Raw genomic sequence first — 18,797 nt, forward strand, 5'->3', positions numbered from 1 at the left:
GCTTTAAAGGTGCAGTAAGTGATTTCTGAGAAACGCTGTTGATATTTGAAATCATTAAAACAAACACACCCCTACCCAAAAGGATCACACCCCTTTTTTTATAGCTCCGCCCCCAAATTCACAAACACGCTATGCAACACAGGCACCTCCCCTATCATGAGTGGATACGCCCTTTACTGCTGATTGGCTACAAGCGTGTTTTGGTGCTCGGTCTGATCCACTTTCAACCGCGTTTCTCAGAAATTGCTTACTGCACCTTTAAGAAGTAACTGTCTCCCTTTTTCACTTGTAATCCCTATAGTGTTTACTGGAATGTTTCTAAATCAGGTAAATATAATATTTATTGCCTGTTACAATGATGGAAAACCCTTTAAATTATCACTCAATGTTCCAGTTAATTAACATTTTTGTTTAAGGCAACGTGTTACAATAACAGATATTTCTGCAGTGATATTTAATAATCGGGGGTTATTCATGGTCTGTTGTAGTAATTTGTTAATGCTTTTACACTTTTAAATGCCTTTTTAATTTTTGATAGTTGAAGGGTAAGTAGAATAGTGTCATCTCATTGTACCCAGTTTGCTTTCATAGAGCAAACATTTCACTGATTGTTTACAGTTTAATGGAAGTTACTCCCATAATTCACACAAAGCATCATGGGGCATAGGAAAAAGGTGGATATTCCAGAAGATTTGATCATCTCTGTATATTTTAAATCGATTAAAAAAAAATTACCTGAAGAATCGAGGTGGATATAAAACTAAAGCGGATTCACATAGTCATTTTTACTCACAGTTTGTGTAGTCATCACGGCTGTACTTCTCCAAGCAATGCTACAGTATTAACCTCATAAATATACAAATAAAACCTTTACAAGTGTACAGTGTAATGTACTTAAGTGTGAACAAGATAACTTAAAATGACACTTTCTATTATAAGATTAAAAGGTGAAAAGCCCATGACAACAACTACACTGAACAAAAACATCCAGAGGTGGACTAAAATAATTCCATCATCCTATGTCTTCTACTTTAACAGAAACAGTGTGCTCCATCTAAAAGCATCTCATCTCAGTGTGTGTTCATAATAACCACTGAGTGTATATGTGCATGTTCGACCGTGGTGTGTATGTTTGCCATGAACCTTTTTTCGCCTCAGGGGATCCCAGACTGCTCTTCCAGTAAACATTGTTTCCATAGTGATAATGGAGAAGAGAGGAAGGAAGTGAAAAGGTGACAGCAAGAGTAATAAGAGAGAGAATGAGTGAGAGAAAATGTGTGTGTGTGAATCCAAAGAAATAATCTGTGTGCCAGATATAATCACATCACAAGGAGATAAAGGGAACATTGTGGGCTCGGGATCATTCCTTTATTCTTAATACATTTCACAAAAAAACACACACATTCAAACCCGAACAATGTTTAAAATTTGATTTTATTTCCTACCAGCATTGTTGCCAGTATAAGTTCGGCTCTTGTCTGAGGGTCTCCCATTATGTGTTTTTAGAATTAAAAAATAAATGTAGATAAAATGCATAAACAACCAATATAAAAAAAGTGCATGAAAATAAAAACTTTGATAGTGAATGAAGATTCTCTCATTCGTACCAAGAATCACTTGAATCAGTGAACCTCAAGACAACAGATTAACATGGACACTGAGGTATCTGTATCTGTGATAGTGTCAATTAGGATGTTTTTGTCTCCTGAATATGTAAATGTCTGAAATGTTAAGGGTGCTATAGGGAATATGATCTATTATGAATATGATGATGTTCTAAAAATTATGGCCACCTTCAGGGCCTCATGCATTCTGGCTAAAATCCACTGCATGTAAACTTGATGATCATCATGGAGAGCAACCCATGTCATGCATTTCTCAAGTGCCTATGATATTAACAAAAAATAATTTCGAAAATTGTATTATTATTATTTTTCTTTTCTTTTTTTTTTTTTTTTTTTTACTAATTCTGAATCTTTCTTTTTCACTTCATATGGTGTCTGTCTCTGTGGTTCAGTCACAAATATCCACAAACACAGCAAAAGATTAAACAAGAACATTTAAAGGGATAGTTCACCCCAAAATGAAAATTATCCCATAATTTACTCACCCTCAAGCCATCCTAGGTGTATATGACTTTCTTCTTTCAGTCAAACACAATCAGAGATATATTAAAAAATATTCTTGCTCTTCCAAGCTTTATAACGGGAGTGAATAGTAACCAATATTTTGAAGCCCAAAAAAGCACATTCATCCATCATAAAAGTAATCCATACGGCTCCAAGAGGTTAATAAAGGCCTTCTGCAGCGAAGCGATGCATTTTTGTAAGAAAAATATCCATATTTATAACTTTATAAACTTGATTTACTGGCTTCTGTACGCGAGTCGATTCCTGCAGAAGAGTGAACTTTGACCTGGCGTGTGACATATTGACGAATGTGGAAGGATATAGCAAAACAAATCACCGGTCACGAATCATAAGTCTAAAACAAGAATTTTTAAAGAGAAAAGTCGGAGGAGCTTGAGTTTGTTGCACAGCCCTTTTTTTTTTTTGAACCGCAAGAGGCATCTACTCTCTAGGCTTACACTTGTAACAGTACTACACTACCTAAGCTTACACTACTCCTACATCCTTACGTCATACACCGGAACTCGACTGTCTTGTGAACGCGCGTACATATGTTACTGGAAGCTAGGGATTACAGTCTATAAAGTTATAAATATGGACATTTTTCTTACAAAAATCCATTGCCTTTATTGGATTACGTTTATGATGGATGGATGCGCTTTTTTAGGCTTCAAAATATTGGTTACTATTCTCTCACATTATAAAGCTTGGAAGAGCCAGAATATTTTTTAATATATCTCTGTATTTGACTAATATATATTGTGTTTGACTGAAAGAAGAAAGTCATATACACGTAGAATGGCTTGAGAGTGAGTAAATTGTGGGATAATTTTCATTTTTGGGTGAACTAACCCTTTAAGGCACAGTATGGTAGTTTTCACAAGAGACGGAGCAATATGTGAGTTTGCTGTCCCTTTTGATTTGTGGTGTTGTGTAATCCAGAAGTACAAAAAGTTCATAAAAATTCTAAAATCATTGACCATTGATATTCTGGTTTGTATAATTGATCTATAAGACTGCTGGAAACCAGTTTCTTCTTTTGTTTCCACAGCAAGTGTTCATTTGTTATTTTCCCCTCACGTGAGCCCTAGCGAGGGCCCCATGGTGTCCAGCACCTATTGCATCTGAAAGCCACCGCTGTGAAACCTCCCCTCCTCTAACCCTCTCTTTCCCTTTTTCTCTCTTTTTCTCCAGGGTCTTGTCATCCCTGTGGCTCTGTGGCCGGAGACCATCCCACGTCCTGTTCTGCTCTCTGGTTTCTGTTTGACACAGAGCCACCATAGGATACACAGAGTCCTCTTCTTCATCACTGTCCTCCTCCTCATCCTCATCCTCCTCCAGCAGCTGTGGAAATCTAACTGATGTTGATGATGATGATGATGATGATGATGATGATGATGAAGAAGGGTGAGAGTTGGAGTATACATCCCGTTCGTACACAGACAGAGGGAGCTGTAGGTAACGGCCGGCTGCGTATAAACAGCAGCAGGCTGGGACGCACTCCTGCCCTTCCCTCCTCAACAGACGCAGGCGTTTGCGATACGGCCCGGGCGGTGTCATGCAGGGCTGCAGGGCAGGAGGGGGGAGTGGTGTATTCATGGCTGGGGTTTGGAGGGGACAAGGTATGGTTGTCTGACCCGTTGGGAAACACCAGTCGCTCTGGAGGAGGATTTCATTTCTGAGACGCCGGAGAAGGTTGTTTATGAGCACAGACCTCCGCAAAAAGGACTCAGGGTCATCCATGAAACGGAGCTTCTCGAGAGAGAGACGGAGAATGTGAGCACGCTCCTCCAGGACTGGTGACACCTGCTGGCCCAGAAGACACTATGAGCATTCATAAGTGAGGTAAGGTCAGTTATCAATGTAACCTGTATGATTCATGTGTTTTGAGGATCAAATCAAAGGGGAAGATGTTATGGGGTGAAATGTTTTGTTTTGTTCGCATAAGTATGCAGTGTCTTAAAGTGATATACAGCATATTAGCAAAAAAATATGATGAGGATAAAAACGAGCAGTGCGTGCGCTATGAGCAGAAACTAATTTAAAATGACTAAGAAAATGAATTTAGCTTTTGTATTTTCATATAGATTTCTAACAGCTGAAATTTGAGTTGATAAAAAAAAAAAAAAAATTCAAACTAAGGTTGTGTTTACACTTGTAGTTCGGTTCTCTTGGTTCTTTTGGTCTGGACCAAAAGAGAAAATTATACATTTAGTCCTGGTTCACTTAGTGTTCACACTGTAATTTTTAAGACAGAACCTAAAGATACAAAACAAAAACAAAACGGCTTTTATGACATATATTTTGCGATGGAACTTACCGAACATCCAAAACAGTGCTGTGTAGTGGACTAAATGCGCTCTTGTGCTTAAATATGGTGGTATTTCTATACTTAAGAACTCGTGAAGAGATTAAAAAATGTGTAAAGGAGTCAAAACGGAGCCAGGAATTCCTCTGTTACACACAAACGAAGAAACAGGTATGCTTGAGCACCTGTCTTTTTTAGTGTCGCATCTTATGACATCACGTCCTGTTTTTGGTTCGTTTAGATGTCTTTGGTCTGTGTTGTGTTCATATTTCATTCGAACTGCACCAGAATTTGTTTGGAAGCAGATCGAGACCCTTTTCAGGATTCCAGTAGGAATCCACACAATCGGTAGGTTAAAGATTTCGGAGTGTCTAATTACACTAAGTGCAAATAGCATCCCTTGTTGGCAAATGCTATTTACACTAGCTCTGCCCACCAATGTCTGGTTGGGCCACTCAAGTTTAAAAAAAATGTAAACGTTTTCAATGGTGCAGCAGAGGCTCGAAGAACTGGCTTTTAACACGATTGACGCGGGTTTGAATCTGCCTTTTGTTCTAAAAGTGGAAATAAACTGCGAACGAGTGTTTAATAATATTAAAAGTGTTTATTGGGTAGGGTTAGGGGAAGGCAGCATCCATTTAATAATTCTAATAAATATAATCATTTACACTCTATGATATTATTGCATCCGGTTAATGTACAAAAATACTGAGGTGCAAATAGGATCTGCCAATATAAAGTATAGATAGCATCTAATTACTATTTACTCCTATTGCAAAGAACTGATACTTTTACATGGTGTAAATAGCATCTACAGCTATTTGCACTTAGTGTAAAAAGCATCTTATTTTATGAATTACTAAAGTGAAAAGGAATATGATGCGTTGTGTAGAAATATGCAGAATTCTGTAGAGCTAGTAGACTCACAGTGTGACAGTAACTCCTGAAGCTCAGTACAGGTTCTTCATCCTCCACAAACTTCCTCTTGAAATAAGAGATCCGTGACATGGCTACACGATCCATCACATGATCAGGAGCTCGTCTGTAATGGGGCTCTGGAGACAAAATGGGAAGGTTCATTAATAGGCTATGTCTTTTAGATCAAAGACTGGAATAAAGAGAATTTCTGGTCTGTTTTACTTTCAAAACTGGATTTTGAAACGTCTACTTTGGAACAGAGCATCATGAGCACCATCTGTTCATGGTAGTGTGTTTTTCAGAAATGTGATTAGTTTCAAACCTTCTCTGAGCCCTTGGGTGTCGCCCCCTGGTGGTGAGGGGGTGGAGACACAGCTTTTACTGCAGTGTTCAGATTCCCAGATCGGCTGGTAGAGTGACGGCAGTGCTTCAGCTTCAGGTTCGCAAAAGGGGTTCATTGATAAGACCAAAGCCATGGTTTCACCTCAGTTCTAAACAACAAACACACAAACATAATTCTACAAAAAACCCATCATGTAATGAAATCATTATATTAAAGGGATAGTTCACTCACAAATGAAAATACTGTCATCATTTGCTCACATTCATGTCATTCCAAACCTGTATTACTTTCTTTCTTCTATGGAACACAAAAGAAGATATCAGTATTTTTTTTCTGTACAGTGAAAGTCAGTAGAGTCCACTGTTGTTTTGGACCCCTTTGCCTTTCATTGTATAGACAAAAAACAGTTTGTTTAAAATATGTTCCACAGAAGAAAGAAAGTCATACAGGTTTGGAATCACAAACAGGAAAGTAATTGATAATAGTCTTTTAATTCTTCTCCTTTAAGAGTCTGAATAGATTTTCTGCATGACTGTATTCACTGTTTGTAAAACGGGTCATATTCTAAGTGTTTTTATTTATTTATGTTTACCAGAGGCCAACGTCTTTGTAAAGTTTAATGCTAGTAAAATTTTTTTGCAAAAAAGTCAATTAGTTTTTGTTACATTTTTTTAAACTTTCCAATTCTTCAAAAACAACCTCTTTGCAAAGCTTGTATTATATGTATGTCAGCTTTACAAAACAATACTGTTAAGATTTAATAGAAATGATCAGAGATAAAAAAAAAAAAAAAAAAAAAAAAAATAGTTTCTTGCATCTTAGTATCAATTCATGTTTTTTATTTTTCACTGGGGAGCAGGTTTTGAGTTCTGAAAGGTAGTTACAGTATGTTTTCATAGTACAACACTTTTATCGCAAAAGATCAGGGAAAATTTGAATCCTCATTATGACCCCTTTAAAGAACGCAACCTCTCAACAACACTGTGCTACTTCACATTCTTTAGTTACTTCCTCTATCTTTGAAGATTGTACTAACAAGGCATTCGAAAAACACATCGAGAACCTTTAAAACAGCTAATAGAGCAAAACACAAACACTACATCTCAAACTCTCCGATAATGACATAGAGAAAGAACACGATTCAATAAAAGCTACTAAGACAGGGAAGGTATCTGTATGTGTGATCTCTCTTTAATCATTTTGTTCTCTGTTCTACCACACACACAGTGACAGGAGAGACAGAGAGAGACAGAGAGAGAGAAAGAGAGAGAGGAAAAGTTCTGGATGACTGCCTCTACAAAGGTCATTAATCTTCACTGACAATTTCACACACACACACTATTACTCTCATGTAGAGAGTTCAGTTGGCACATATTGAACTGCTGTTACGCCATGCAGGCTGTTCTGTATCACCATACACAATTCTCACATGGCAACAAACAATATTTATTTGTAACTATTAGCACTGTCGATTGATTAACATTGATTAAAACATTTAATGTACATGGTATGCTAAATAATTATTCAAATTAACCACATATATCAGTATTTACTGAGAAAAGCCCCCAAATAAGTTAATGTATTACACTTTTGTGGCAGAAAAAAGCATTGACATAAACACAAAAAGTGGCAGCTTTATTTCCATATAATTAATCATTGTCAGTCTGTCTGAGGTAGATTCATACAAGAAACATGTATACATACAAGAAACTTGTCTTGTATTCTATCTGCGATATATTTTTGTCTTTGGCCATTACAATGCTTTTTGTTGTTTTTCAAACACGCTTTAAAATAACATGTCATATGTGGACAGCTCCTTATTATGAAATGTATATACGGGTTAGTAGACCTGATCAAATTGGGTTAATGTTATTTCATTGTTTTTTAAAACATAATTGCACTAAATGGATGCTCTTTAAAGAAGTAAATAAAAAGTAAGTTGTTAAAATTGAAATGGTAAAAATCTCACTTTGTTTTTTTTTGTTTTTTTTGCATGCACACAGACAAAAACAATGTTCCTCTTGCAGTAAGCTTAATTCGGCTGTAATAACCCGTCCTCTTTTTAGTGTGTCCGCAGGGTTTGGATCGCACTGAGCTCATGTGAGAGAGACATGTTTAATCAGAGCAGATCCCGCTCTCCTCCTCTCCCTCGTACTGTCGTTACCTGTTTCTCATTCCGCCCACAACTCTGCTTTGAATTTACGCTTTAGAAGACAGAGAGCTGACACAGAAGCAGAGCTTGCTCAAACACACACACACACACACACACACACACACACACATACACACACACACGCTGTCTGTCTGTCTTTGTCTCTTTGCTCGTTTTGTGCTTTTATACACTCTCTCTCTCCATCTCTTCCACTTGCCTTTTCATGTGAAGAAAACATAAAAAGGTGCTGGATCTGTTGGATTTGCACCTCATCAGTCATACACACACACATACACAAATATCACAGGGTACAGAAGGAAGTGTGTACTAGAACTGTGAAGCTCAGGAGATGCTAAAACTACAAATTATAAAACACAGTTAATGCTAAAACCAGACAGAGAGAGTGAAAGAAAGAAAGAATGAGTGATCCAAACTGGAATCATGTAAGGGATAAGCTTTCAGTTGTGCCGTTGTGGTTTTTCCTATATGCAAGAACCACAATTGCAGGTTTCCATTGAGGTAATGTAGTTTTTGGCTTAACTCACTAAAATCACAAGATCCAAAGCTCATGATGCTCTTTACTGGGTCATAAAAAAACTGGTAAAGCTCACTCACACATTAACTTAACTGTCTGAATGGGTATATTACTACTGCTGTTCATAAGTTTAGGATCACTACGATTTTTTATGTTTATTAAAGAAGTCTCTTTTGCTCACCAAGGCTGCATTTCATTGATTAAAAATCTCAGATTCAATTAAGAAAAGGCCTTCGGAATACAAATTAAGATATTTTTCATGAAATCCGAGAGGCATCTGACTTGTCCATAGACAGCAATTTAACCACCACTTTCAAGGTCCAGAAAGGTACTAAAGACATTGTTTAAAAAGTAGACGTGACTGCAGTGGTTCAACCTTAATTTTATGAAGCGATGAGAATAATTTGTGTGCGCAAAAAAACAAACAAACAAACAAACAAAATACTGAGCCGCCGTTCTGACGTAGAATCTGGAAGCGCTGAACGTAAACAACGTACGAGAATGACACAGAAGAGAAGATATTGTTGAATAAAGTCGTTATTTTTGTTTTGTTTTTGCGCACAAAAAGTATTCTTGTCACTTCATAACATTAGGTTAAACCACTATAGTCACATGGACTATTTTAACGATGTCTTTAGTACCTTTCTGGACCTTGAAAGTGGTGGTTAAAGTGCTGTCTATGGAGGAGTCAGATACCTCTCGGATTTCATCAAAAATATCTTAATTTGTGTTCTGAAAGACAAAGGTCGTGTGGAACGACATGAGGGTGAGTAATTAAAGGATTAGTTCACTTTTAAATAAACTTTTGCTGATAATTTACTCACCCCCATGTCATCCAAGATGTCCGTGTCTTTCTTTCTTCAGTCGAAAAGAAATGAAGGTCTTCGATGAAAGCATTCCAGGATTTTTCTCCATATAATGGACTTCAATGGACACCAAACGGTTCAAGGTCCAAATGACAGTTTCATTGCAGCTTCAAAGGGCTTTAAACGATACCAGACGAAGAATAAGGGTCTTATCTAGCGAAACGATCGGTCATTTTCGAAAAAAAAAAGTAAATGAATATGCTTTATATAAACAAATGTTCGCCTTCTAGTGCTTCCGCCAAAACCGCATTTCCGTATTCTCCAAAAAGTTTACGCTGTATGTCCTACGCCTTCCATATTCTATTTACGGAACGAACGCAGCGCCAGTTACATTTTTTCCGTAAGTTGAATAAGGTAGGCGTAGGACATACAGCGTAAATTTTTTGGAGAATACGGAAATGCGGTTTTGGCGGAAGCACTTAGAAGGCGAACATTTGTTTATATAAAGCATATACATTTACTTTTTTTTTTTTTTCGAAAATGACCGATCGTTTCGCTAGATAAGACCCTTATTCCTCGTCTGGTATCGTTTAAAGCCCTTTGAAGCTGCAATGAAACTGTAATTTTGACCTTCAACCGTTTGGAGGCGACTGAAGTCCACTGTAAGGAGAATAATCCTGGAATGTTTTCGTCAAAAACCTTCATTTCTTTTCGACTGAAGAAAGAAAGACATGAACATCTTGGATGGCATGGGGGTGAGTAAATTATCAGGAAAAGTTTATTTAAAAGTGGACTAATCCTTTAATGACAGAATTGTAATTTTTGGGTGAACTAACCCATTAAGAATTCTGATTTGGTGCTCAAAATACATGATTGAAAATGATTGTGCTGATTAACATTTTTTGATACGGTTTTACAAGATTCTTTGAATACCCAGTTTAAAAAAAAACAGCATTTATTTGAAATACAAATCTTTTGTTACATTATAAATGTCTTTACTGCCACTTCTGATCAATTTAATGCATCCTTGCTGAATAAAAGGTTTTTTAAATCTTACTAACCACAAACCTTTGAATGATAAAATATATTTAATTATAATTAATATTAAAAGAAGTAATTGTATTTATATAAATAATTATATAAAATTGTACTTAAAATGTATTAAATTATGTATAAATAATTTTTTCAGTTGAGAACATCCTCTAATGCCCCAAAGGTAGGTTTTGTCAGATTTAGCTAACATCTGGGGACATACACTTCGTGTGTATAGCTTATTAAGAACAATAGTCTTACTGGGTGTTTAGTCTTCCAGAAAATGTATTCTTTTGAAATTATTTAAACAATTTCCAAAATGCCTTGTCAGTAGAAAGTAAGCCAGAAAGAGAGGCAGAGCAGACAAAAAGAAAACAAAACACTGCACAGTTTGGTTACAAGGAGAACTTCATTCTAGAACTCCAGCGAAAGTTGACCACAAACTTGTTCTTGGTCTATGTGGCAGAGGCTCACTGGCACATGCACAGAGCTAGAGAGTCATCATCAACACCACAGTCTGCCCACACAGACTGACCCAGAAACAGACCCATGATTTATGAGAAACATGAGTAACTGATATAAACACTCAAGTTCAAAGATGTCATTTATGACAAAATATGGAGGTGAAACTGTGCACAGTTCAAGGAGGCAACAATTTCTGATGTGAATTCACGACTTTCTAGTAAGAACCATATTCTGAATGAAAAATGCACACCAAGTGCATATAACATTAAAGAAATTCTAGCCTCAGAAGACTTAGAATTGAAACAGTTTATGATACTTTCATTGTGCTTTTTTGAAGTTTTTCATGCAACAAGAAGTACATTAGAAAAACTGTCATACAGGTTTAGAACAACATGAACTACTTCTTTAATTCATGCACGCACATGCAGAATCCACATTGACTACAAAGAGTCACACAGTAATGTGTGAAACACACCCTGCTGCGGTGACGCCCCAATGTACCATAAGGTGAAAAGACCGCAGCAAGATTTTGCCAACCGTAAGGCTATTACATACACTTACATATCTCTCCAGGAATTATCATTCATCTGCTCAGAAACTGCTTTCTGTCTGGGTGCTGGAAGCATTTAAACCATATGTGTCCTCCTCAGGGTGCAGGACTTCCATTCAACAGTTTGGGTTAAAGCTTTCCATGACCTGAATCTATCAGCGAGACAGAGGAGGTTTATTTAAGAATCGAAATGTTGCGTTGGGGATCTGAACACATCCTGCAGACTGTAATCTAGGTCATTAGGTAGTCTCTTTAATTCTCACACGCACAGACAGAAAATGTAGGCAACACCCAGTCGAGGAGGTAAAACATCCATCCAAACATGTCTGGCACACACATTCAAAGAAAGAGTGGGGGGAAATGAGAAAAAAAAAAATGAAAAAGGAAAAAAAAAGAAGTAGGAACACCCTTCCCGCCTGCCAAAAGCTCTGTGGCTGCTCAGCTTGTCTAGGTTACATCCAACTCAGAGTAACAGAAGAAAAAAGTTACACCATGTCTGCACTGCAACCGAAGAGTGTAACAGTGTTAGACAGGTAAAATAAGAGCAAAATTATATCAACTCCAGCCAAAAGCCATGTGTAAGCGTATGTGTGTGTGAGGTTACTGCAGTAACATGATCGTGTTGACACAACGCCACATCAGTGCTGAAGGAATGTTCTGGCTACCCATGCATCCCTGCTGTTAAGAGTCAGAGCCTGAGGCAGTGTATGTGTGTGTTTGAGACAGAGGGAGGGCAGCACGTGCTCTGTGTGTACTCAAAGGGGAAGGGCAATCACATCATCCATCGTTTAAATGAGTGTGATATTTACATCACGGTGGGCTCTGATTTATTTTTTATGTGATGGCTGTGATTTGTGTTCGGACAGCAACTTTAGTGAGGTTTTGTCTATTGAAAGTGTATGAGTGTTTACTTTTTTGTCTTATGAACTCACACAGTATTCAAAACAGAAATGCATTGTTTAATTTAGCATTGTATTGTTAAACCAGCATTGTCAGCATATGTTCTGCAATGATTAAAATAATCTCTTATGCACACTAAGGCTGCATTTATTTGATCAAAAATACAGTAAAAACAGTAATATTGTGAAATATTATTATTAAAATTTAAAATAAGTTTTCTATTGTACTGTTTATTAACCCTTTAGGTGTCACCGGTGGGGTGGGCCACTTGGCGCTCTTTTTATTTATTGCCTTTTTTACATATCACATATTTTAGTAATCATCATAAATTAAGTAGCATTTGAAAGCTTATAAACTCAAGATTCAGCCTGTGAAAACCGGTTTGAAATCGGATGTTGTGTTTCCATGGAAACAGTACTTTAATTGCTTTTAGCAAGCTCCTCTCCTAGTGGGTGGTGTCAGGTTTCATATTACAATATTTATTTTAGCTACTTTATAGTCAAAACCTTTTCTAATCTTGACAAAACACATCGTCAGAAAGGTCTGAGTCTCACGGTTACATATTTGCCAACTGTTTTGTGATAGAAGTGATATTTGGACATAAGTTTATCAATTTGTTACAGGAGAATGTATTAAAAAAATTCAACAGAACGTTGATGAAACCTGGTGGCTATTCTTGGTACAGCGTCTAAACAAAATCTCATAGGAACTTCGATTTTTGTGATACCAACTTCAAATTTGGAACACTACTTGGTTAGACATATGGCTTTCATTTGATAGCAATTTTAGAGTCAAATATATTTGATAAAATATACATTTTATATAAAATATTAAATGTTTAGAACATTACATTTGATTTTCATACTTTAATTTTTTTCAAGTGCTTTCACTAATCTGCTGGGTATCTTCTTTAAAATACCAAACACCAGACCAAACTAAGGTCTGTACTCCAAAGCATTCTTGAATTATAATCATTTAAGTTTGGATAGTGCATTTTCATGTCTATTCTCAAAAACGGGGGTGACACTTAATTAAACTGTTTTTTATTTTAAGGTTAAAAAAGTTGTACTGCTTAAAGGGGACCTATAATGACCCTTTTACAAGATGTAATATAAGTCTCTGGTGTCCCCATAATGCGTCTGTGAGGTTTCAGCTCAAAATACCCAACAGATCATTTATTATAGCTTGTCAAATTTGCCCCTATTTGGGTGTGAGCAAAAACACGCCGTTTTTGTGTGTGTCCCTTTAAATGCAAATGAGCTGCTGCTCCCGGCCCCCTTTCCAGAAGAGGGCGGAGCTTTAACAGCTCGTGCATCAGTTGCTCAACAACAACAAAGCTGGAGAATCTCATGCTGCCAAAATGACGATTGTCTGTAACAGTGTTCATTGTTCAAACCGGAGTCAGACACTGACGGAGAGACTCAGGAAGAAGTTACAACTTTTAGAATGCAACTGGACGTTTCTAAACGGTTAGTGGATAAATTTATGTAGTTGCTGTGGAGTTGATTTAACTCATCGACTAGCATGTGCCGTCATGTTAATCTTTTGTGCAAATCCAGCATTGAATCGACCCTCGTTTGTGAAGCAGTCCGGCGTACAATGACGGCATGGTAACAACACTCTAATACTACAACTCTTCCTCTTCTCTAAAGCAGCCCAACATGGCCTCGCCCCCTTTGTTATGTGTTCTCGGGGGCAGGGTTTATGTAAATTTTGGGGTTTGTGATGTCACTAACTCAGGAAGAAACTCATTGTAGTCCCTACCAGCCATTTGTTGTAGTCCTTAAACAGAGAATTCTTTAAAAGAAAATATCTCCCTTTGCATTGAACTTTGAGCATCGTAACTTTGCAGATGTTGTTTATACTCTAACAGCAACATTACACACTAACTAAAGTTTAAAAAGTGAAATTATAATAAACCAGCCCTTTAATATTTTTGTGGGAACCGTGATACATTTTTTAAGGATTCATTGATAAATAAAAAGTTCAAAAGAACAGCATTTATTTGAAAAAGAAATATTTTGTAACATTATAAATGGCTTTGTCACTTTTGATCAATGTAATGTGTCCTTGATGAATAAAAGTATTAATTAGAAAAAAAAAAATCTTACTGACCTTAAACTGTACATAATTTGATGACAGTACAGTTTTCACCACATACAGTATCTAATGTTGATCTACAGTTTATATTGTGGGTGTTTGAATGAGGTGAGCCTTTGAATGAGTCAGTTTGACAGGAAAATGATCAACACAGGATGTGCCGTGTCCCTCCCAAACCACAGTTTTCTGAAACTGCCCTGGTTAAAGTTTTAGATGATTATGAGCAGCCCGCAGACTCCTCAGAAGTCTCTTGAAGTAAATCCTCACTGTGCCCAGACACAAATGACTGGAATGGACTGATGAGAACCACAGGCGGTAAACGATTGCGTGGGTTTTCCTTTGTGCCTGCTGTAGATCGAGGGATCAACGCGTGGCAATATGCCAGACACTCTTAAACTGGCACAGTGATCTCAGGGGGAATACCCACATGCACACACACACTCCTGCCCCCCTGGCACCAGGAACAGATGCCACAGCCATCTCTGTGAACCCATTGCTGATAATGAAGAAAGAAATAATCCAACTCACACACACATACCATCTTAGCCACGCACAATAGCGTCTCTCTCTTGCACAACAACAACAATAGCCTTACACACATAGTTGTGCAATTGCCTTACTCTACGCAGACACCAATGCACAATTTTCTTGTGCAACATTCACGAGGACAAATGTACATGCTCTGCATCCATCTATAAATGTATTGTACTTTCATCTTGTACACTTCATCTCCTTCTAAGGGAATCAAGCAGTAACAGAATTCTGGCACCCTGCCCTTAAAACACACACACACAGAGCTTAAGTGTTTTAATGTGTGAAAGGAACACTTTGTGTGTGACCACTGTCATTAGCTTCTTTAGAGATTCAAAGTATAATTGTAGTTACAAACTATAATTAAAAAATGAAAGAATAAAGACTTTGGTTCATCTCACATATGTAATACATAAATAATTTATTTGGCAAAATATATAGTCTATACTATTCTAGACATCAATATTTTAAAAATACTTAAAAAAAAACGAATTTAGGACCATTTAATATGAACTCGTGAAGGCAAACGTGTTTACAGGACGTAATATAATTTGCCTTCTGCATTCCTATAGCCAATATATAGTTAGCCTATATATTCAGGCTAATATTTCCTTACTACAACTTCACATAAAGCAGCAGACTGTGTGTAGTCTAGTGTGCTTGAACGAAATAGTTGTAACACTTCAGAGATAAGTGTAGTTCATCTGTGTTGGCACTATGCCATATCTGTCTGCCTCCGGAGGCTGGTGGCGCGGAACTCTGATAACCGATCAGTGTGTGAATATGTTCAGTAGATATTGCTCTGGCTTACCTTGAACTATGGTGATGGCTAAGTCAAAGATGTGTTGTTATATATATGAAGCGTAATCAGATGTGTCGTTATGGACGCGCTCTTGTTTTCTCCTCTGGGTTCAGCTTCTGTAGTCCCGCTGGGTTCATCAATAACTACTTATCCACGATCCATCAGAGCGAGGCTCGCTGGCTTACAATAATCGATAGGGTTCGACGGAAAATGTATCATCCAAAGCCAAGCAATCAATCAGCGCGCGAACAAAGCCGCTGTGATGTGACGGAATCTCCGCTGCGTGTCCGCGCAGGTCGCTCTGCTTTGTGCCACAGTGACCTCACCGGCAGACGGTGCGACGTTGCAGTGTTTGCTTTGAACTGGGCTTGTTATCGTCAGTGGACACGAGCAGCGTCGCCCCATTCCTCGGAATAAACAGCAGCAGCTTTTTTTGGTCAGGATCAGTCTCGTCCTGTCCCAGCAGCAATGCTTCCCCGGTGGTTTGTGTGTGTGTGTGTGTGTCTGGTTTTGGTCAGAGGAGCTGCGTTAACTTGCGCCCGGGAGCGCGCAGCATAAGTGGAACGGGCGGGCACGGGGCCAATCATCTGTTAGACATTTCCCTTTTCAGGAGCGGCGGTCCGTATTTTCCAGCCGCGCTCCTGAGCGTTTTTATTCGGTGTTCCCTATAGAAGAGGCAGAGTGAACGCCAAGTCGTGCCGATTGTTGGTTCTTTGGCTGCGATACAGATCCCTCCATCACTCTCTGCCCTCTCACACGCACAAACTTGTACACTTAGTATAAAGCTCTCCCATAGACTTCCCATGATTTTTAGTTTCTTTACTTTTCTTTTTTTGAAGACCATCAGTCTGTTTTGAAGGCTTTACTGTATTTTGAGGATATTTTCAATATGGCTCTCATATACAGTGAAACACACACACACACACACACACACACACACACACACACACACACACACAGCATGTCTTTACATTAGCTGATTATAATGGCCACACACTATACCCTTTATAGACCAACTCTAATTTTAGATTTTTTTATTATTTATATAGGCTATATTTATTTATTTGTTATCATTATTAGTATTATTTTAATTATTACAGATGACCATCATTACAAGTCAGTTTTGAGACTTTTTTGAGAACACCAACCCTATACCCTTTACAGACTCATTTGGCAAGTTTAGATTTTAATTTACTTTTTGTCATTTTTAGGTTTATGTATGTATGTATTTTATTATTTTTATCATTATTTTATTTACAAATTACCATCATCACATCTGTGAGATTTTACTATATTTTTGAGGACTTTTTGTGTGTGTGTGTGTGTGTGTAACCCTTAAGAAAAAGACACACAAAGGCTTTTTTCTTGCTCAGTTTCCCTTTAACTGACTCCAGGTTCCAAAAAACACACCCTGTTTCTAGTTAGAAGCAGACATACATTTCTGTGCCAGAGTCCGTAATTTATTTTCTTGTGTGAAAAGCAGCCCTGTGTTGAAGTACTTTTCCAGGTGACCGGGGGCTTCAGAGAGAAACAGCATCTTTTTAATAAATGGAAAACATGCATTGTGGTTCACTGTACCAGCACTAGTGAATCTCTCTCCCTGTCCTTTAGTATACGTAGAAAAGGTGAATGGGTTGTAATAAGCAAGACCATATTTAAGAAAGTAAATATTTTAGAAAACATTTGTCTAATCTGCAAAATTAATGTACATTGAGCAGACGATAATTAATATATTAGCCATTATACACTTAATTGTTGCATACATATGCCTTGTCTTTATATAACTATGCTTTTTTGTGGGTATACCCTTTTTTTTTTTTGGTTTACACTGACTTTTCATACATCTGACATTTGTACATCTAAAAATAAAACTTTAAACTTCATGGTTTATGAAACTTTTAGAGTTAAAATGACCATCAACAATAGTGCCATCTATTGGCTCTGTGTCAGTACCTAAAGCATTTAGGTCAGTATTAATTCCTGCTCTTATTTCAGCAGTAGAGGATGCTTTTTGATTTAGGAATAATCTTTAGACACATACACTTGTTTTGATGACTATTCACGCTCTAATCTGTTGATCTGACAGTATGTTTTGGTTTCTGCTACATTATAGTAGTAAGGTTACAGAGTTCAAATCACTCTTTATTCACTCCAGCCAAGCAGCAGGAATAAATATTGACTTGTAGGGAGCTGCTGTCCATGAAGAGAGCTCTTTCCCTCAGGATAAAACTGAAAGTTTAATGGCCCCTACAAAACACACTCCCCTCACTCAGACAAGCACTTAGTAGGGTTGTGACGTGTCACGTCTACTTATTTATGAGCATCCAAAGTGCATATGAAAGGAGAAATACATGAATGTATTGATTGGTATGATAGTAAATGTAAGTGCGTAAGAGGTAGAACAGTTGCCCTCTTAAATCATAAAGCTTAGAAAAATCTCCTTTTCTAAACTCAGCCACAGAATTTCATCATCTATAGCTGATAGTAATTTGTCTTTGACACTAATGTTTCCAAAACTGTTAATCAACAGAAAGGATTTAGTCATAGACAACTAGATTTTTGCTCACATGCTGTATGTAACATTGCACCACATGGTGGTGTAGTTTTTCCCTATGTTCTTCCTGTTGTCCACACTAAATATAAAATTTCCTACAATTTCTTTTGCTACATAATTCCCAAATGTCTATTTGCTATTTCATATATTCCACTGCTATTATATAAAAGAAAGAAAATTGTTTTTTTAACAATTGCTAGGAACAATTTCTCAATACTTAGGTCACATTTTCAAAACAGCGAGCACAAAATCTGTCTATGTGGGCTAAACTGTGGATCATTTAAGGCAGAACATACATTCAATGACTACTTTCAAATTACATTCATTGTTTTCTCAGTTAGACACAACCACTGCCAAAACTCTATGTACCTACAGGCCAATTTGCATGTTTACATACTCTGTTCAAAACTATTAAACTTAAAGCTACAGTCCGTAACTTTTTTTGGTTAAAAATTATATTCAAAATCAATTTTTGAGCAAGTACATAACCAGCCAGTGTTCAAATTTTATTACCTTAGCCCGATTCACAACGGTAAGCTTGTAATAATGTTTTCTAATTCGGGTGGTACTGGTGGGTTTCCGCAGAAAATTCGAACATGAAGCCGTCTGTCTTTGCGTCATTACGTCACATCTCTTTACATAAAGAAGGAGTCCCAGCTAGTAGGCTATATG

The 18,797-nt window shown here is 37.3% G+C and overlaps 1 protein-coding gene across 2 annotated transcripts; it reads right to left on the reverse strand.

Moving 5' to 3' along the window:
• Positions 1–1,346: 1,346 nt before the first annotated feature.
• sertad4 (SERTA domain containing 4) lies at positions 1,347–16,322 on the reverse strand. Of its 2 annotated transcripts, none has more exons than XM_051916909.1 (4): positions 15,581–16,322; positions 5,678–5,846; positions 5,365–5,492; positions 1,347–3,938 (listed from the first exon to the last, which is right to left on the reverse strand). In XM_051916909.1, exons 2-4 carry the CDS (start codon positions 5,829–5,831, stop codon positions 3,195–3,197), a joined length of 1,026 nt encoding a protein of 341 aa, XP_051772869.1. In that variant the 5' UTR covers positions 5,832–5,846; positions 15,581–16,322; the 3' UTR covers positions 1,347–3,194. The 2 variants fall into 2 exon arrangements, with proteins under 2 accessions (XP_051772869.1, XP_051772870.1); XM_051916910.1 differs by having other exon boundaries at positions 1,347–3,935; positions 15,581–16,309.
• Positions 16,323–18,797: the final 2,475 nt, after the last annotated feature.

Source organism: Ctenopharyngodon idella, chromosome 13, assembly GCF_019924925.1.
Source record: "Ctenopharyngodon idella isolate HZGC_01 chromosome 13, HZGC01, whole genome shotgun sequence".
Lineage (NCBI taxonomy): Eukaryota > Metazoa > Chordata > Actinopteri > Cypriniformes > Xenocyprididae > Ctenopharyngodon > Ctenopharyngodon idella.